Here is a 22,407-nt window from a genome sequence, read left to right as displayed (position 1 = left end):
TTGTTACACTGCACTAGCAACTATTATTTTTAAAAACAATAGCATTCCTCTGCTTCCAAATAATCCATAATATTGCAATGAAATGTATGATCACCTCTTTGTTAGGTGCTAATGTAACCCACCCTTTAAACCAATCAAAGAAATTGACTAGTATGTTAAAAGCATGCAAAATCTATGGAATGATATGGAGTATGAAATATATATATATATATATATATATAACATAAAGGAAGTTCTTTAATAATTTGTCGATTTAAGCATTAAAAGAACACAAATTAACTAAGCAGAAACCTTACAAAGGTTAAGGAACAAATTGGGGAGGGGGAAAAATCACAAATAGCAAAGTCAGGAATAAACTTCAAAATAAATAAACAATATCTAATACACAAAGCTTTTATGAATCTCCATATTTATGCCACAAATGCTCAATTAGGTCTTCTTGGAGTTTAGAATGAGTTTGTCTATCTCTGATGTGATGGTGATTTTGAATGAATTCATAAAGTTCAGATGTGCACTTGTGTGACACAGATAGAGGAGGACTTCCATCAATTGAATCATAATTGAAGTCTATATTATTGACATTCTGCTTATTCTCAATGATCATGTTATGCAATATTATGCATGCCTTCATAATATCTTTTAGGGTTTCACATTTCCAAAAATGTGCATGTCCTTGCACAATTGCAAAATGTGCTTGAAGCACTCCAAATGCTCGTTCGACATCCTTCCTTGCTGACTCTTGAGCTTTAGCAAAATGTAATTGCTTATTGCCTCGTGGGCATGAGATTGTTTTGACGAATGTTGGCCATTGAGGATATATACCATCGGCAAGATAATATCCCATTGTATAGTCATGTCCATTGATTGAGTAATTAATTGGAGGAGCATGCCCTTCAGCAAAGACAGAAAATACAAAAGAATGTTCTAGCACATTGATGTCGTTATGAGATCCTGGTAATCCAAAAAATGCATGCCATATCCATAGATCATAGGAAGCCACAGCCTCTAAAATAATAGACGGTGCATGGATGTGACCACAATACATACCTTTCCATGTAGTAGGACAATTTTTCTACTTCCAATGCATACAATCACTGCTTCCTAACATTTCAAGAAAACCATGATTTTTTCCAACAGCTAGTAATTTAGCAATGTCATTATTGTGTGGCATTCTCAAGTACACATCTGAAAAAATCACAACCACTGCCTTAACAAACCTTTCTAGACTCTCTATTACAGTGTTTTCTCCAATCCTTACATAATCATCCATAAAATCTGCTGCTACTCCATAAATGAGCATCCTCATAGAAGCTGTCATCTTTTGAAGAGAAAACAGACCAATGACTTCAATAACGTCTTGTTTCTAGACAAAATAAGGATCGTGTGCTTCCACCATAGATAGAATACTAAGAAATAGAGATTGACTCATTCGAACCTCCTCCTAAATAAATTTGGAGGATATGTAGGTGTTTTAGAGAAGTAGTCCTGATAAAGTCTCTTGTGGCCTTGAACTCGATCACGATAAATAATTGCATGACCTTGAATAGAACCACGACTTAATCTTTTTCACCTCTCATTATTTAGTTGCTCTTCTTCAATAGAAGCTATTGTAAATATCTCCAATTCATGATCTGAATCAGAGTCGTTCATAATCATATCCATTACGCTATTACAAGCCATAGAATTTAAAAGTTTTGCAAGTTCCTGCTTAACTCCAATATTCTGCGAAGTCAAATTTCTAAAACATACCAAACATGCATGTGACTTTGTTATATGAAACATCAGATTCAATAACAATCACAATACTTCCATCAAAATGAATACTTTGTATTTGATTTAGCATAGATAAATTAGAATCTAATAGCAGGCATCTAAGAGACAACCATCATAATACAAAGGTATAGTTCAGAACTACCATTGTCATTACTACCAAAACAGTTCATAACTATTTTGGCACATTACTAAATAACAACCTCTTTCTTAACTTAAGCAAACAAAAAAAAATTCAGAAATCCTTCTCAGCTTGGGAACCTTTTTGTTTTATTTTTTCATGTTTTGGCTCTTTTTTTTTTTTTTTTTTTTGGTGAACACTCAAGTTTGATTCCTATACTACCACAGACAATAGTCCAAACCTAAAAACTTTGTATTGGAACCCAAGAAAAAAAGAATTTGTGTTGCAAATAAATTATGTATAGAAAACTCTTTATCCAAGTTGTTATCATGGTGGGATTCATCAAGATGCTTGCAATTCTAATCAAGTAGTGATCATGTTAATCAATGCATTCAAGTTTTTATTTGTTTTTTAAATTTTTTTAAAGGCAAAAAAATATATATATTGACGTAATAAAGAGTACAATTACAATACAATTACATCAAATGAGGGAACTAAGGAAAATAGCATCACCAATTAAAGAGCAAATCCCAAAAAAATTGGCATTGGTAGTCAAGCCAAACAAATGCTAAACCAAAGCCAAAAAACGACTAACACCACCAAAAACCCAAAAACTTTACGGTCAAGTTGATTATTAGTGAACAAGAGTTTTCATTCGATAGTGGCATAATTTGGCTCACCAAAATCTCTTCTTTTTTTTTGCAATAGATCAAAATATGCATAAATAAAGATTACACTACAGATATGCATATATAAAAAATGGTAAGGTATAAAGTTGTTTAACACCAAAGAGATATGACTTTTAGACCCTTAATTTATCCTAAGCTAATTATCATCATTTGGTATTATTGTGAGCATTGCAACAAATAAAAACATCTATTAGACAATGTTTTAATATTTTTCTGTGGTTGTATCAAACAATGTAGTGATAATTTTCATGGTAACAGAAGAGAAGCCATTAGTGATTGAGTAGTAGATAGCCTTTTAGAAAAATATTTTTATTTTTTCTGTACATATGTTGCTAAATTTTCATTGGGTAATTATTGGGCTCTTGGATCACCACGTGGTATTATTTACATGATAGTTCAAACCAATGACGGAGCAAGAAATCTTACATGTGAACATGGTGACCCCATTTCTCAATCATTAGTTGATAATTCAATATAGTACAAACAAAACAATTGGGTACAAATTTATACAGAAAAGACAATTAAAATTTCATACAGAACAAAGCAATTATAGAAAATAGATTAAACATCCAGTCCATTTCAATAAATTCAAATCATACATCTCTTACTAAATTGAATAGATTTTGGGTCTTCGGAAAACATAGTGAATCACTGTCAAACTATTTTTACCATACTATGTTTCTTTCAAAATCTATCACATACAACCATTGTTTCATAATAGAACCTTATACACACACATTCCTAATTTCATAAATTAATCCAGTTGAAGGGGTCATACGAAGGGATATTAGGGGTTTTGCAAAGGGGTTTTGGAAGAGGGTTTTATATATAGGAGATGTCTGAAGATGAAGTTTGATGCATAGAGTGAGGGAGTTGCAGAGTGGGGGAAAGGAGGGTACAACATAGGGTTTCGCAGGTAGGTGGGTTCAAGAGGGAGTGATAGAAAAGTAAGGGTTTTGCTGACCATGAAGAGGAAGTAGATATAGATTGAGAAGGGTATATACCTTGATGAGGAAAAGAGATGCAAAGATGGGAATGATGGAGTTACAAAGACGTGAAAGATAGAGCTCCCAAATGACTTCCTGGGAAATGATTTCGCGGGAAAAGGGCTTCAATACGATTTGGAGAGCGTGAATATTATATGAGGGACGCTGTGAGTAACTTGTGTTTTATCTTGAAACTACTTCACTCTGGTTGTACCATCACCAAGGGAGAAGAAATAGTTTTAGGACAATGACAATGCGACTCCTAGAGTCTCACAACTATATTTCTCTACTGTTGTTTCTTGTGTATATATTATTATTATTTGTCATTGTTAATATAATATTTGCACTAATTATTTTATTTATTATTTTGCTAGACTAACAATCTAAAATTGCTTTTCTTTTTAAATTATTAGTAAGTCTACCAAAGTTGATATTCGTGTTTTTTTTTTGGCCATTTATGATTCTTTGATAATTGTATCAGGATTGACACCTATTTCCTCTTAGCACTTCTAAAATATTATTTATAGGACAAACTTCACTTTGCCCCTTGGTCCATGTGCGGATCATCCCTTTATCATTTAGAAATAACCACATAATCCCTTTATGGTTTGTGGACTAAAACGCATCATTAACACTATTAATGGAAATAATAAAGAGACCATTTTACCCCATATATATATATATAACGATTACTACATTCTTTTTTTCTTTTTCTTTTTCTTTTTTTAAACTTTTTTCCTCTCACCTTCTTCTAAAGTAGCTCAAATTCTTCTCTCTACTACAACCACCATGGTTACATAACAGAGAAAATGGGAGCAAGAGGGGAGGTGCTAAAAGCCAGTCAAGTTGTCGCATCACCTCGGGGGTACTCGTGCGCGCTAAATAGTTTGGACTATCGATTTCTTTGATCTAGTCTCACGAGTGCAATTTGAAACGTATATGAGAGTCCAAAGCCAATAGCTTTTATAGAAAATCCATTTTATTGCAAAACCGTTACCATAAATGGATTACATCACCGGATCTTAGAGTCGCCACCTAATATTTCGGGAAAATTAGAAAGCTTGTGACTCGTGCCAAGGCCACTGTTCGTCATAACCAAGGATGCTTAGTTCGGGATCTTAGGTATAAGAGGGGAACGTCATTAATTGAGCACCCCCTCTCACCCGATTAAAAGATCGGCCTCTATTAAACCATGATATGAATTTTATAGACAATATATGATCATGTTTTGATTATTTAATAAATCTTAAAATTTACTATGTGAAGAAAACAAGTATAGACCATATCATTCATTTTGGAACAACTTGATTCCATGTATTTTTGAAATAGTTTTGAAAATGTGCAACTCAAAAGAAATCGAGCGAACAAGAATAAAACCAATATTATTCCAAATTAAATGACACAACCTCCATCCATTGGCACTCAGAGAGATATATCATATAAGCAAGTAGCCACATGGTAGAATGCTTGGCATAATAAGAAAAGTACACACAAACGGGATGCTAAATCATAAAAACTCACATATTTACTGACGTCTCGCGAACAGTTGTAAAACAAAGTTAGGAAACATGCATGATCTTATATACAAATCCTAATACAATATATACATACACAAAATGCAACTATAGATTAAGCTACTAAAACATGACATGTGAATCATCTCAAAAGCATGAGGCAGTGCATATAATCACACAATAATTGATTAAACCCATAGATGCAAACTTAGCCGAATCAAGATGCATGAAACATAGATGTAAAGCATGGATATGATGAAAAATGAAAAAAAAAAAAAACACAATGCTTATTTACAGATATGGCAAGTAAATGAAAGGGATAGAAAGAAGAGGGGGTGAAAAATAATTACAACACCGAATATTTACAATACCGAATAAAAGATGTAGGGTTTGGAAATTATTAACAAACTTAATATTGTAATAATAATAATATAGCATAGACAACTATAATATACATAATAGTAGTAGTAGTAGTAGTAGTAATAATAATAATATAATAAATATACACATATATTTAAGAGAAGTATGCGTGGTGGTTTCACCCACCACCGCATGAAAAACATATATTATTATAATAATATACAACATAATATAATTAATATATTATGATATTATTTATATTATTAATAAAATAAAAAAATTGCATATTTAAAACAGTAAAACAAATGCAAGAAAATAAAAAAATTGTATCAGATAAATCAACTAAATCAGCTAACCATGTCTACCATATTGTATGATATATTTAAAGATAAGAGAAATAAAAAAGAAAATAAACGAAAAAAGTACGAAAACTCACCTTTGGGGGAAAAAATGAATTTTCTGATCAACAAACTTTCTTATTTTACATCCTCACGGTTATGGTGTATGTTATGAAATTTCAGCGAGATGTGTCAAGTTCTAGCTTTAATGGAATTTTGGATGGTTGAAAAGGCTCTCTTACTCTCAAAATAACTTAATGTTTTTAAAAATCAATTTCTCTCCCTCAAGATTTTTATTGCCCTCTTTTTGAAACAAAATTTCCGTTCTCATAATTTTCTCTCCCTTTTTTGTCTTTTTTCAAACAACAAAATGAAGGATATATATAGACTTCCAAAACACCCCAAACACATGGCTAGCCATGTGGTATTTTCAAAAACATATAGCTTGCCATTTGATATCTCCAAACCATGTGGCTTGCCATGTGGTATGAGAGTTGATTTTTCAAAATTGCTAAATTTTCCGAACGAGAAAAAATTCAGAAAAATACTTTTGAATAGGTCTAAAATAGTTTGGCCAAAACGGGTGTGAGGTTGAAATTAAAGCTTAAACCTGATTATTCTACTGAGAAATTCGTAAAATAGCACATTCCAATTTTCATCATCGGGTGGTCGAAAAAAAGCACCCAAGTCTTAGGGCCGGTCAAAATGGGGTGTCTACTGTTGCCCCTCTTTGACAGAACTCGAAGTCATTTCTTAACGTGAGTGAATGTCAAAGCCCGAAGACAACCCTTTTGACAAAGCCGTAAGACTTGGGTAAACAAACAAGATGCAAATGCGATTGGTTGAACCCGAAGGTTCCCTACGTATCCTTTTACAAGAAATTAAACCAGCGTAGTTCTGGGACAGAATGCAAATGACACGCTCAAAATACAAATGAAAACTTAACTTATAGGCCTAAACCGTACCTCAATACTGTAAAAACCCCGACCTGTGATTAGCCTATAATCCTTGATTAAGCATGCCTAACAAGTAATCAAGAGGAAATTCTAAGTCAATTACATGTGTTATGTGTTAATTGTATTTATATCTATCTATGGTAAGAATATCTGTGTGAAATTCTGTTTCGATATGCGAATTGAAAGCCTTATCGCCATTTGAACATGAAATTGACCACGTATATATGTTATTTAGAATTTTTAGAATTTTATGGTAAGTTTAATTGAAATTTGATTCGGAATCAAATAATTAGAATAAATTAATTAGAACTAAATACACATAATTAGCCTAATGTAAATCAAGCCTATATAAGGCTAATGACAGTGCTAGGACATACATACACACACTTTTCTCATCTATTTGAGCTCAAAAATGTGAAGAGAGAGAGTGAGAGAGAGGTGGAGAAGTTGAGATCAAACAAGAGGGAATTGAGGAAGACTTGGTGAGATTAGAAGGAATTTGGAAGAATTGGGTTGGAAACTCAAGGGATTTGCTATATAGAGCCCAATTGAAGACTTAAGGTAGTAATTCAACTATTAAATTATGAATTTGAGTCACTTAGTGCAAGAAATCAAAAGAATTAGAAGGATAAAGCTAGGATTAAAGAATTTAAGCTCAATACATGCATGCATGCAAATCTCATTTCATTTTGAAGTTGTTATCAAAGAATCCTCACATGCATGTTCTTATTTTGGGTATGTTTTAAGAATTCAACATGTTTTTGTGCTAAACATCTCAATTGGTCTTGTTTTGGAAGAAAAGAACTCCTATCACTTTATGCATGTTCTATATATTGAATGTCAAGTTGAGTTTTGAATAATTGTCAATGCTTTTGGGTTTAATTTTGCGAAATGGTTTTTAAGTCATGATGTGTTATAAGTTTCGACATGTTTTCTTAAGTTTTGGGCCTTTTGGAACTTTGAATTTGAGTTTTACATCCTAAACAGCAATCTGGAAATTCCAAAATTTGGTCGCACTGCTCGAGCATAAAATTTGAGCTCTTAGTAGTTTTGTAGAGTTTGGGGGTTGGCTCGAGTGACCAAAGTTACACTCGAATGGCCACCCTTTGTTTTCAGACTTGGCTTGAGTGACCAAAAGTTGGCTCGACCATAAAATGAGAGCTCCCAGTACTTTTATAGACTTTGCAGACTGCTCGAGCAACCAAAGCATCGCTCGAGCGAACTGTCCTATTTTCAGAAATTTGACTAAATGTTTCAAAGTGCATTTTTGCATCCTCATTGCATCTAAGGCATTCCTAGGCCATGCTTAAGCTACAATAATGAGGGTAAGAGTTAGAAACACATGCCAAGGAAGAAGAATGATAAGTTAAACACCTTTAAAACGTGTGTCCAATGTGTATCTGTCATGTGTTTATGTAGGTCAAGTTTTATCGCCCACCTGATTAGTCTGTTCTATCCACGTGATCTGTTCTGCTACTGGAGTTATCTGTGAGTAACAACTCTGTAAAGATATGTTTGATTATAAGTATTTTTAGAATGATAAGATATGATCTATTTTATGAATGTTATTTTGTGAATCAAGAATGAATGTCTATTTTTCTGAAATGTATTTGTGGCATCCTTAGTTCACATGGCCCTCTCTTAGGGGTAATAATACTGTGGCCAATATGCACGTGGCCCTTGCCTGAGGGTAATATACCATGGTCTACGTTCATGTGGCCCTTGCCCAGGGGTAACAATACCGAGGCCTATGTACACGTGGCCCTCTCCTGAGAGTAACAATACCATGGCTATTTGTGCACAAGGATGTTGACCTTTATGGTCGTCGGTACCAACTATGCATGTGGGTCTTGTGACCAATCTAATTTGATAGCTAATGGATGTGCCACATATGTCTACTTATGAATTTTGTATAAGAATGTGAATTTGAATCTGCTTCTGACATGAACTCTGGTTTCTGAATCTGTTTTGGACATCATTCATAAACCCTTTACCCTGTTGTTATTCACTGGCTCCAGCTCACTGTATTATTTATGTATGTACGTGATCAGGTGCGGGACCAGGCCTAAGTTGCTGCCTAGAGTTCTATTTTGGTCAGCTAACCTCCATGCCTCCTAAGGAGGTTCCCGAATTAAGAAGTGATCAAGTTTGGTGAACCATGTTTAAAACTTTTATCTGAACAAATTTATGTACTATTTGTGTATTGGGGTAAGACCCATTTTCGCTTATCTGTATATAAGTTGACGTCATATATGTAAATATAAGTTTTAAATTTTCCGTCCTATATACGTCTGCACAGCTCTATGGACATTGTATTTGTAATAATTGCTTCCGCTAGCCCCCTATTTTTGTTAATTTGTTTCAGAGGCCTTCAGTAATCTAAGGATTACTGGCCAGTTACGATGCTAAAACCATAGGGGCGAGTTTGGATCATGATAAAGTGGTATTAGAGCTATTGTTATACTGCACACACGAGTCCATATGAGCTATATGATGTCTTAGAAAAGAATTAGGGACATTGCATTGGCATGTGTGAGTGTGTGTGTGTGTGTGTGTGTGATAATCATGTGAACATATCTGAACGAAATGAACATACAAACCTGTGTAACATTAAATGAATGCAACTGAACACTATGAACATTGTGAAAAGTTATTTGTCTATTTTTATTATCATTTTGTTTACCTATAACAATGGAAATAACAAGAAGTGGTGATGTATCTGAATCATTCGATGCATGGATGGATCGAATGGAAAGAATGCTTGAGGCCTTAACCAAATCAATGAGACAATAACAAAGACAACAGCCTTTACCTCTCCCGCCTTCTCCAGTACAATGTGAACCAATGAATAATGATATCATTAGCTTGACCGAGAAGTTTAACAAGATGAAGCCACCAACTTTTTTGGGTGGTATTGAACCGTTAATGGCCGAGACATGGATGCTAGAGACCAAAAAATTATTTGAAGTCTTTCTATGTTCGGAAGTTTAGAAAGTTTTGTTGGCTACTTACACTCTAAAAGAAGAAGCTCGACGTTGGTGGATGTTAATACAAGACAGTAATGGGGCTTTGATCTGGAACCAGTTCAAAGAGATCTTCTATGAAAAATACTTCCCCCAATGATTTCGAGACCAAAAAGTGTCAGAATTTGAGCAGCTAAAGCAAAGTGTGGAGTGAGATTTGTGAAAAGTCATTCCAAGAACTTAAGGTTAGACTTACCACTGCTCTAGTTTTGATTATTCTGGAGAGGGGTTTGGGTTATTCAGTTTATTGTGATGTATCTCGAGAAAGTTTAAGTTGTTTATTGATGCAAGAGGGGAATGTAGTAGCGTATGGTTGCAGTTGAAAACACACGAGAGAAATTATCCCACTCATGACCGAGAACTAGTAGGAGTGATCTTTTCCTTGTAGATTTGGAGACATTACCTTTATAGGGAGAAATTTGAAGTGCTCTCTAATCACAAGAGTTTGAAATACATGTTTACACAAAAAGATTTGAATTTGAGACAAAGGAGGTGAATGGAGTTTATAGAGGATTATGACTTTGAGTTACACTATCATCTGGGGAAGGCTAATGTGGTGGTCGATGCTTTGAGTAGGAAGTCCATTAGTAGTGTAGCTAGTATTGCCATCCGAGAATGGGGGATATTGGGTACTATTGGCTAGTTTGACTTGCATCTTGGCAAGTCCGTTGAGTTGGCTGCTTTGTTTACTACAGTTGCATAACCTACACTTGTGAACTAGGTTATAGAAGCCCAGCGGGGTGATATTGAGGTAGAAACCATCTGGGAGAAAATCTCTAGTGTGAAGGTAGAGAAGGGCTTGAACGTGTATTCTGACTCGAGTGTTAGATATCTTGACTGTCTTTTCGTGCCGGAGTCTTGTCGAGAGGAAGTACTCCGAGAGTTTTACCATTCACGCCTTATGGTATACCCGGGAGGCACAAAGATGTATCACGATCTTAGCCACCTATTTCAGTATAGGAGAATGAAGAAGGACGTAGCCATGTTTGTATCGAGGTGCCTTATTTGTCAACAAGTGAAGGCCGAGCATTAGAGACCAGCGGGTTTGTTGCAACCCTTACCCAAAGTCGAGTGGAAGTGGGAGCATGTTACGATGGATTTTGTTGTAGGTCTTCTGAGGACTCAACAGGGTAATGATGCCATTTGGGTGATAGTTGATCAGCTAACTAAGTTAGCGCACTTTGTACCTATGCACACGAGTGACTCGGTAGACGTCCTTATTGTCCTGTATGTTAGGGACGTAGTTCAACTTTATGGGGTCCCTGTGACTATCATTTCGAATAGAGATCTGCGTTTTACGACTCGGTTGTAGCAGAGTCTACAGAATGCATTGGGCACTAGATTGACATTTAGTACTGCTTATCATCCTCAGACTGACAGGTAATCAGAGCATACTATTCAGATCCTACAAGATATGCTTTGAGGTTGTGTTATAGACTTTAAAGGGTCGTGGGAGAGACACTTGACTTTAGTGGAGTTTGCCTATAACAATAGCTTCCAGTCGAGTATTGGCACCATTTGAGGCCTTGTATGGCCGACCGTGTAGATCTCCTATGTGTTGGGCCGAGGGGGGTGATTCACCTATGATAGGTCCTCAGTTAGTCTAGGAAATGACAGAGAAGGTCGCACTTATTCGTAAGAGGTTGGTCACGGCTCAGAGTCACCAAAAGAGCTATGTTGACCATAGGAGGAGACCATTATCCTTTGAGGTAGGAGATAACGTCTTCTTGAAAATATCACCTAGACGGGGTTTAATGAGGTTTGGGAAGTGCGAAAAGTTGTCTCCTAGATTTATTGGGCCCTTTGAGATCCTAGAGCGGATTGAGGAGGTAGCTTACTGTTTGGCCTTGTTACCATAGCTTTCTAGGGTTTATGACGTGTTTTATATTTGTATGGTTCAGAAGTATGAGCCGGATCCATCACACATGTTGGATTGATCAAGTTAGAGGTAGATGAGAATACCTCGTATGAGGAGAGATCAATTAGAGTATCCGGACCTATTTGTTGATGTTTGAACATGTGTTAAAAACGTTGTCATGTTAACGTAATAATAACATTGTATGTTTGGAAATGTGAATTGCATATTCAATATGGAGAATTTGTGTATCATTGTGATGTGAATGAATGACCGGTGGGTAGGTCATGGGTTAAATATGTTATTTTTATTGATTTAAAATTTTGGGGACAAAATTTCTTAAGAGGGGAGGTTATAGCGATCTTGATTTAGACCCAACTGGTTCATTGCCTTTGAATCCGAGAAACATTATCCGTGACGGTCGTTCCTTTTCTCTTCGTGTTTGGTTTTGGCTTCAGAGGACGACACCATTCTTGGTGGTGTCGACACTGCCTTCCTTTTCTTGTTTTGTTCTGCTCCTAGGGTCAACACTAGTCTTGGTAGTGCCGACACCGCCTTGTTGTTGTGCTGTTGGTGTAGTTACTGAAATTTGGGGTCGACACCAGTCTTGGTGGTATCGACACTTGTCTTTTGTTGTTGGCTTCTAGGGTCAACACCAGTCTGGGTGGTATCGACACTTGTTTGCTACTGAGTCTAGATTTTGCTACTGAAATTTGGTGTCAACACCACAGGTTCTGGGGTCGACACCTTGTCCATTGTAAACATTGCTGTTTTTGGCATTTCTTCCTGAGGGCCGACACCATCGACTTGGGGGTTGACCCCTGTGAGTTATTTCCAGATTTTTGGATCGTTTTGGGCCTTACTTTTTGGGGATTTTGACTTTTTTTTTATTTGACTTTGGGGCTATTATTCTATCAGTACTTAGCTACTATAAATAGGCTCCAAAACACTTTCCTCTTATTATTTCCTTATTCTTTTCCTCTCAAATTGTGATTCCTCTATTCTCTTTCTAAACTAAACTTTTTCCCACTTAAGATCTTCAAATGTACTCACCTAGAGGTATCTACTCACCTCACATGGTTGACGCAGACTACAAGAAAGCTCAAAAATTTGAAGGGGGGCTTAATTTGGATGTGTTTGATTAAGTTGGCGTACTAAAATTGCCTAAGTATGTGGATGTGCTTGACCAAGCTTTAATGACAGAAGCCAACATAGCAACAATGAAACAGACTAAAGCTCCAACAAATGAATGGAGAGGTAAAAGATCTGGATTTAATTTCAGAAAAGGTCGATCATTTTCAAAGAAACAAAATATAAGATCCTCCAGTAGTTCAAGTCAAAGTAGTGGTACAGCACCTACTTGCTCAGAATGTGGAAAAAAACACAAGGGTGCCTGCTACCTGTAGACACCCCATTTTTGACCGTCCTCAAGACTTGGACGTCACCGTTTGAACACTCGGTGATCATCCATGTTTGTGTTCATTTGGAGTTCCCGGAGGTCTCGGCTACGTGCCTTGCCTCAGGATCTCCGAATTCGACCGTTTAGTGTCTGGTTTTGCACCAAACACTTGCATTTTGCCTTGGAAGGGCAGGGAATGCCTTGTGAGGCATCCCCACACACCACCGGCCATGGACAGAGGCCACCGGCTGGTTTTTGCTGCCACCGGCAATGTATATTGCCGGTCGGCACTATTTATTGCCGGTCGGCACTCCCTTTTGCCAAAATGGCATCTTTGGCCGGCCGACTACTGTGCATCTGCTTTTGCAGATATTTTATCACAGCTGTCTTGCATTTGGCTCCCCTCCATACACGTGTATGGAGGGATCTCCCTCTTTAGAAGCTTGTCTTGTAGGCTTTACAAGACAAGAAGCTCTATAAGAGGAGCCCTTGTCTCCTTTGTTGAGGGTTAGAGACTTTAGACATTTTTAGGGAGAGAAACACAGAGAGAAGCTCTGGTTTTAGGGTTAGGGTTCATACATATCTCCTATCTCTCTTTTTCTCTCTTTGTGTTCTAGGTGTTTTAGTCCATACTATTGCACACAAACACCTAGTGTTTCACCTTCCTTTGGCTCCTGAGGTTCTAAGGGGCTGATTTTGGTGTTTTGGTGCTGGATTCAAGCCAAGGAGGGCTATTGGAGCATCATTTGTGAAGGTGGTCTACAAGGGTGAGAAACTTCCCTTTTATTCCCCATTTTTGCATTGCTTTTCTACCTATCTTAGAGCTATTTTTGTGCTTAGTGTATAATACAAAAAAGTTCTGTTTTTTAGCCCTCTTGATTGTTTGTTTAGAGTGTTTTATGGTTTGGAGGTGTTTGACCCCTCCTAGGCCTTGAAAGGCCCCCATTTTGTGCTATTTTGTGCAAGTTTCGAGACTTTGGTGTTTGGGCCTCTTCACCACTGAAATCTTGAGGGACTTCAATGGCAGAGATGGTGCCTTGAAGTCTCCAAAAGGGGAGGGCCACCCCCTCCCCTTGTTGTCCTTGAAAGGGACCCTTTTTGGCTTCTTGAGGGAGCATCTAGCTAAGCTTCATGTTGATCATGTCTCGGTTGTTTTCCATGCTTATTATGCCATGATATAACCTTGTTGTATGTTGGTTTTGGTACACCATGCATGCTTAGCATACCTACCATGTAATGCCTTGTTATTGCCTTAATATGCCTTAGGTTGTTAGCCTTTGCTCTAGCATGTTTTAGGCTTAGTCTTGTGAAGGTTTTGTGCTCATTTTGCCATGTTTTAGGTCTGTCCTAGGTTGTTTGGGTCGGATTTGGCATGCTTAGTATAGTCCCTTTGCATTCCGGCTTGTTGGCCTTAAGTATGTGAATGCGTAGTATGTGTCGCTTGCATCATTTTAGTGGTTTGGAACCACCCTACATGTTATTTCAGTCCCTTTGGCATGCCTATATGTTTGCCTTGGATGTCTCTTTAATGCTTTGAAAGCTTGTGTAGCATGTTCCATGTTTTGGCCCTTGTGCATGTTTTTGAATTTGAGCCACTTAGATGCCATCTAAGAGTCCCCTTTGCATGGTCTAGGTCTGCCTTGAATCTATTTTAAGTCCTCTTAGCCTTATGAGGCTTGGTTGGCTTAGCCATGGTTCCAGTCCCTTTGACTTGCTTCAAGTACTTGGGCCATTTATTGCATGCTTGGTCCATTTTGTTTGCTTGGTTTGACACCATCTTAGCATGATTTTCAGAGCTTATGTTGCATGCTAATTGTCCATGATATCCCTTTTCAAGTGTGCTTGAGAGTCCCTCTTTTGTGCCTAAGCATCGGCCCTTTAACATGTTCATGTGTGTATGTGTATTTAGTCCTTTATTTTGGTCACTTTGGCCACTGTTTTAGGCCTATTTAGAGTTTCCTAAATCATGTATAAGTCCACCTTTTCATAAGTTTGCATTGCCTCATGTTTGCTTATATGCTTGCATAAGTGTCTTGCCATGCCATGTTGCATCCTTAGCTTGCATGCCTAGGTTGCGTTGCATCTTACATGCATGCCTTATTCCTTGACTTGGTGATAGGAATTGGGCCTTGGTTCATTTGTTTGGTTTGCATTTCATTTAACATGAAAGTTGCACACTTGATTCTTTGGACCATCATGCATGAAAATGCGTGATTGATGGCCCGAGAACCGAGGACCATGTTCCTTTGAGTCATTACCATGATAATGGACATGATTGGTGCATATATGCTTGAATTGTATTGCCATGCAAGTTCTATCCTCTACTGCTGTGAGTTGCAGGTTCTGCAGGCATTCTTTGCCGACTGGCAGTATATATTGCCGACCGACAGTAAATCACCAGCCGATGGATTCATTTTGTGCCGGTGACTACACCACACTGCCGGTGGCAATCCTATTCAGCCGATGGCACTCCTCAATGTCCAGAGAAGCAGTCCTGAGACTTTGGAAGTCTCCAGAGGAGTGCATCAAGGAAAACAGAGGTAGACTATGCATGGCGGTGCACTTCTGAGCAGGACCCGAACATGCGCTGCATCTAGCTCTCCTCCCGAGGCGGTTTACTGCTTTTCCTAGTTTAAATTAGTTTGTTAACTGATTAGGCAATTTGTAATATTTAATTAGCTTGCGTAGTTAATTAATTTGTATTATTTATTTGGTCCCTCCGAGTGAGGGCAAATCTGTAATAAGTGTGCGTGAGTGGTGTGCATGTCTTCCAATCCCCACTTCTTTCTTCCCTTTTATTTACCTGCTTTGATGGTTAGTATTAGGGCACGTTTAAAATTAGCATACCTTATGCTATGCATGCGTGCATTCATGCATTCGTATTACATGCACCGGGCTCGGTACATCATGTTAACTGCATTCGAACTTCAATTCCAAATTGAATATGTGCATCAAATTGATCGCATTTCACATGCCATGCTTAGGTTAGCCGAGCCTACTTCAATTGCATCCGGTATGTGTTGCATTAGGCAATTTAACATGAGCTAGGACATGCATGTTTGCTAACTAGTTTATTGTTTTGGCACGGAGTACGATGTAAGTATTTATGCTTTAGCATCCCGCATGCGTGTGAGTGTTGCCATGACAGTATGCTTGCCATGCGGCTAAATGTTTATGTGATAAACTGTTTGAATACCTGTGGGTGAAAGATGGATTGTTTGAGTTGGAAAAACTTGTTGAAATCCGTGTTTTAGCCTACTTGCGAGTAGCAAATTCCAAAAGTGTTTTTCAAAACAAATGGATGTGCAATGTTTATTTCCAAATTAGGCAATCTAGTCTATACTTGTTTGCTGCGCGCATAACATAGTAATTCTAGGCTAACAATTGGAATAAGAACACATAAAGTTTTCAAAACTAGATATCACGATTAGTAGAGGCCGATCTTCGGATCAGGCGAGAGGGGGTGCTCATAGCTGACCTTCCCCAATCGTACCCTAGCTCCCGAGCCGAGACAACTCCGGTGATGACAGACATGTAGCCTTCGGCACCGAGTCAGGGTTTCCTAAATTTCCCCATTAAAAAATATTTAGGTGGCGACTCTGTATCTGGCAAAGCAGTCCATGTTTGGCACTTCTTTTCAAAAAAATCTGTTTCTCAAAACGATTTGCCGGATTTGGACTCTTTGGTTCAGATTAAGAACCGTGACACAAATCGAGTCCGAACTGTAGCGAGGTCCCCCGCGGACTTGTTACACTACTGATCAACATGTGCTTACTTCTGGTGTGGCAAGACTGGCCACATGATAAAAGACTTCTCGCTCATGTCCCAAAATTCTAACCATCCTGCGGCAAGTTCAGCCAGATCTACTTTTGTACCAAGAACAAACATGAGAATTAATGCTGGGAAGGAAACCTTGAGGCAAGGCAGAGTTTTTGCGCTTGTGCCTAGGGATGTCCAGAATACTGAATCAGTGGTGTCAGGTATAATCCCTATAAGTGCTCAGAATGCCTATGTCTTAATAGATTCTAGATTCGCCCACTCATTTGTGTCGCATGCTTTCTCCCAGACATTGACTAGACCTCTAGAGCCCCTGAATGATTTGTTGTCTGTATCTACACCATGTAGGGGTTCTATGTTATGTTCATATATATATATATATATATACCCTGCAAGTGATGTTATGATTCGAGAAGTACTTTAATATGTTGATTTGATGCCATTGGATATAGATCATTTTGATTGCATATTTGGTATGAATTGGTTGACAAAATATCACACTACCATTTATTGTGTAGCTAAATTTGTTATGTTTTAGCCACCGGGGTTGTCTAAATTTCTATTTGCTAGGAATGGTGTAATTCCTCCCCTGTATTTGATCTCTGCTATGAAAGCAAACATATTGCTCAAGAAGGGATGTAGGGGTTATTTGTGTTGTGTTTGAATGTGTTTACGGATAGTGTTAATGTGGAAACTATTCCTGTAGTCAATGAATTCTCTAATGTTTTCCCTAATGAACTACCCGGAAACTTGATTGATAGGCAAATTTAATTTACTATTGAGGTAGTACCTAGAACGCAACCAATTTGTAAGACCCCATACAAAATGTCTACAACTGAATTAAAAAAATTGAAAGTCCAATTTCAAGAACTATTAGACAAGAAGTTTATCCGACCGAGTACTTCACCTTGGGGTGTTCCAGTGTTGTTTGTTAAGAAGAAAGATGGGACTTGTGATGCCTCAAAATTTAAGGACATCACAATAAGGTTTAAAAACTTAAAATTAATTTTCTTAATTAAGAACTTCTAATCATTGTTGCCACCAAGTCTGCCATCATCCATTAATTAACAAAAGAAATATTAAAAGTTCTTAAATTACAACTCCAACCAAACTTAAAACTTAGTCTTAAGAAAACTAGAGAAAAACTAGAAAACTCAAAAAAAAAAGGTTCATGGGACATTGGCACACTTCAAGCTAACCAAGGTTGAACGCCGCCTTCCAAGACCTTGATGTTTCCTTCGGTTTATTCGGTACCTAGCATAAAGCACCAGGGCAATAGGAATGCCAATGAGCGACAAGCTTAATAAGATACTACAACCCGAAAATACCTACTCCGATAACAATACTCACAATTAATGAATAATGTGTACTAACAGAGTAGCAAGCTGCGTTTAATAAGCATGACAAGAATGTTATCAATTGAAATAATAACAAGAACGATGACAAACGGAAGCAGTAATTCATCATAAGGAAAATGCTAACTTTACTTTTACATTCACATAGGTTTAGTTTATTAGGTAAATCTAAGTAACTCCCTGTGGAGCACTATTTCCACTCAACCGCTAAGCAATGACCACGAGCAATTTTGACTCCCCCTTGGTCAAATATTCAAATGTTTCTTGCTGTAACTACCAATGATGCCCACGCACCAAGGTTACGTACTCGAGTTGTGACATCACGGTCTGACCCAAGGGAACGGTCTATGTTGTGACACCCACACCACCAACCTTGTATCACCTATACCGATAAGAGCAGAAATACCTTCCCATGCCATGTTAGGGTTCGCAACTCACTTGCGCAAGACTCTAAACCGGGCTCACCCTATCACTTTTAAACTTTAATGCATCGATTCAATTTCGTGTTTCTTTACTTCGTGGAATTCACATTTTGATGCATGTGCGAGTTTTAGTTTGAAAACCACAGTGACATAAGGTTTATATAGCACAACACAACCATGTATGAATACCAAAATAAATATTATAGAATGTCATAGGAGTCATCACAAAATTTCTTAGAATTTCCCACACTTCTTCCTTTCAGCACTGTATGGTCGGACTAAAAATAATGAAACCCATACCAAACGAAATTCAATTATTAAAATATTTTAACTGGAGATAGTTCATTGAGTTAGGAAAATATTTTGAGAAGAATACTAGGGCTAAAAACGAATTTAAATTGGAGAAATAAGTTTTGGAAGAAACTGGTTTCTGGGACAGTGAGCTATAACAACTTCCAACATAGGTGATCTGTGTTTGAAAAATAAAAAGGGTCCTCAAACGGTGTCAAAAAGAGGTATGGTCAGAATGGCTTGTTATATATTTGAGTTTAGAACATATTTCCAAAAGAATTTGAAGACTGAAAACCAATGGAAGAAGGTCAAATAATTTTTCTAAGAAAATTGGACAGATTTTGTCGCATTTTAGTAACACTGCAATTTCTCCTTTTAGACTTATCCAGTTTTTTGAAATTGGCAGAAAATGAAAGATAACTCTTATATCTAACTATCCCAAGTGGTCGTGCGGAAAAATATCACTTTCAGAGAAAATGAGACCTGTTTGAAGTCACTGTTTCTACTGTGTTGTAAACAACACTTAGGACAAATATTTCCTTCGGCAAGGAAATGGTGTCCAATGATTTTATAAAATTTTATGCGTGGATAGAACACCTATATACACTCCCAATACAAATAGATTTTAAACACAAATTATTTTCAATTTATTAGAGCATTTTTCATCCGATAAAATCCGAAACAGTGAAAAAAATATAAGTTTCAAGTAAAAGTGAACCAACCTTATCTTATTTTACCCCCATGCAAGATTATTTCAAACAATGGATAATATTTGAACACATAAGAAGATAAAATCAGTAGCTAAACCATCTAATCTATGCTTGCAAGAAGGAATAGAAATCATGTAATCATGAAATTATCATTCTATCAAAATGTAAACATGAATTGAGCTATTCTTACTATGTATGTATTAACAATGCAGACTTTTGCATATATTTATTATATATATTCAGTTATGAATATCTAGGTCAGGATAGAGGTAAAGTATTTTTACCTCAAGAATTTTTACAAACTATCTTCAAGATTAGTTCAAAATAGTGACACCAAGCACCGTCTCCTTTCTCCCTCTTTTGTTTCTTTTCTCCTCTCGCCCTTTCTCTTCTTCAGCCGCATGTAGCAGTGGAATGGCTGAAATAGTATTATATTTATAGGAGTGTGGAGGCAGATTTTTATTTATTTTTTATTTTCTTCTTCTTGACTTCGGAAACATTAGCCAAATGCTTTACCCAAAAATCTGATTTTTTCTTTTCTTTTTTTTTTTTTTTGGTACAAAATAAAATCAATGTATATATGTAACCTATTGACTAGATGTTTTGCTCCTTACCATCCTCTGACTAACTTAGTTATTATCTGTTTAACTCATTTAGTTTTCACAACTGTATTTAGATACAGAAATATAATCACAGAAAGATAAATAAATTTATTTAAAGGAGTTTAATAGTGGTATTAACCATAATGCTATTAACATTATAATTTAATAATCACTATTAATTGACTTACTATTGTTATTAATAAATTAATTAGTTGTCTAAAAATTCAAGTTCTTACAACCTATCCCCCTTAAATAATTTCGTCCTTGAAATTTTAACGTGTACCTTTATCTTCAAACAACTGAGGGTAGTTGGCTCGTATTGCATCCTTTCTTTCCCAAGTAGACTCCTCCACTTCTTGATGCTCCCACAACACTCGCACCAAGTGGATAACTTTGCCTCTCAAGTTCTTTCTCGTCGATCCATAATCTTTATAGGGCTTTCCTCAAAGCTCGCATCTTCATTGAGATCAACATCTCCACAATTGATAACATGGGAAGGGTGTGGCTCATACTTCCATAACATTGAGATGTGAAAGACATTATGCACCGTTGCGAGCTGTGGTTATAGTGCTAAACGGTATGCCACCTCTCCTACCTTGCTTTGAATTTCAAAGGGTCCCAGATAACGAGGTGCAAGTTTTCCTTTCTTCCCAAATCTTGTAGTACCTCGACGAGGTTGAAATTTGAGAAAAACATGATCCCTTACCTCAAACATTAAGAGTCGTCTCCTTTGATCCACATAGCTCTTTTATCGATTATAGGCTGTGATTAGTCGTTGTCTGATTAATTTTATCTTCTCAGTTGTCTCTTGAACCAAGTCTGGTCCTAACAAGGTTGTTTTCCTCACTTTAGTCCAACAGACTGGTGATCAACAAGGTTGTCCACAAAGTGCTTCATATGGTGCCATTCCAATACTGGCCTGTAAACTATTGTTGTAAGCGAACTCAACAAGAGGTAGGTGTTTCTCCCAACTTCCCTTAAAATCCATAACGCAAGCTCGAAGCATATCCTCCAAGGTTTGTATTGTCTTTTCAGATTACCGATCTGTTTGTGGGTGAAATGTCATGCTAAAGCATAGGTTCGCTCCCATTATGTTCTGCAAGCTCTTCCAAAATTGAGAAGTGAATCGAGGATCACGATTAGACACGATGCTAACTGGTATTCCATGTAATCTGATCACTTCTTGATGAACAATTTGCTCAGTGAATCTAACATATTTGATGGCCCGACTGTAAGAATCGAGTTGTCTTAGTTAGTCGATCTACCACTACCCATATGCCATCATGTCCCTTTGGTGATCGAGGCAAACCCATCATGAAATCCATAGTTATGTGTTTCCATTTCCACTTCGTGATTGGTTAGGGTTGAAGTGTTACTGTCGGTCTTTGGTGTTCAGCCTTTTCTTGTTGACATGTCAGGCACAAAGACAAAAATTTTGCTACATCCATTTTCATCCCCCCCCCCCACCAATATTGGCATTTTAAGCTTGGTACATCTTAGTACCTCTTAGACGTACTACGAATACTGAATGGTGGAATTGTTTAAGTACCTTTTCTCTTAATGAGTCGTCACTTGGCACAAACATTCAACCTTGATATTTCAAACTTCCATTTGTGTGAATTTCCTAACCAGACATGGTTTCACTAGATTCCATTCGTGCCTTGATGAATGCTACCTCATGATCGTACTTTTGTGATTCTAATGTCTCGCTCAAAATTTTAGGCGTAGCAATTTGAGCACCAAGGTAAGCCTTTTCATCTTGAACCCCCATCTATACCCCAAATTCATTGAGCGTTCCAACTATATTCCATTCTCTAAGTGCTAAACTAGCAACAATCCCTCTATTCTTGCGACTTAGCACATCTGCCACCATGTTAGCCTTGCCGGAATGATAGGAAAGGGTAAATTGGTAATCCTTGAGATACTCCATCCAGTGTCTCTAACGCATGTTCAGGTCTTTTTGGGTGAATAGGTTCTTCAAGCTTTTGTGATCGGTGAATATTTCAAACTTTTCACCATACAAGTAGTTTCTTCAAATTTTGAGTGCGTGAACTATGGCTGCTAACTTCAAGTCACGAGTGGGATAATTCTTCTTGTGATTCTTTAATTGCCTTGATCCATATGCCACCACCTTACCATTTTGCATCAATACGCACCCTAGACCTTCTTTGGAAGCATCACAATACACATTATACCTAGGGGTGCAACTTGGGCGGGTTCAACCTGAGCAACCCGAACT

At 37.2% G+C, this 22,407-nt stretch overlaps 1 protein-coding gene across 1 annotated transcript; it reads right to left on the bottom strand.

Moving 5' to 3' along the window:
* Nucleotides 1–394: 394 nt before the first annotated feature.
* On the bottom strand, nt 395–1,318 carry LOC114309152 (uncharacterized). Its single transcript, XM_082890388.1, has 2 exons — nt 1,090–1,318; nt 395–891 (listed from the first exon to the last, which is right to left on the bottom strand). Exons 1-2 carry the CDS (start codon nt 1,316–1,318, stop codon nt 395–397), a joined length of 726 nt encoding a protein of 241 aa, XP_082746514.1.
* Between the last annotated feature and the right edge of the window lie 21,089 nt (nt 1,319–22,407).

This window comes from Camellia sinensis, chromosome 10 (assembly GCF_055761805.1).
Source record: "Camellia sinensis isolate YWXY chromosome 10, ASM5576180v1, whole genome shotgun sequence".
Classification (NCBI taxonomy): Eukaryota; Viridiplantae; Streptophyta; class Magnoliopsida; order Ericales; family Theaceae; genus Camellia; species Camellia sinensis.
This window is presented reverse-complemented; position numbering and strand designations above follow the sequence as displayed.

Coding starts and splice junctions, on each gene's coding strand:
- LOC114309152 (XM_082890388.1), bottom strand. CDS start 1,318: ATGACAGCTTCTATGAGGATGCTCATTTATGGAGTAGCAGCAGATTTT. Junction 892..1,089: donor AATGTTAGGAAGCAGTGATT/GTATGCATTGGA, acceptor TCTTTGCTGAAG/GGCATGCTCCTCCAATTAAT.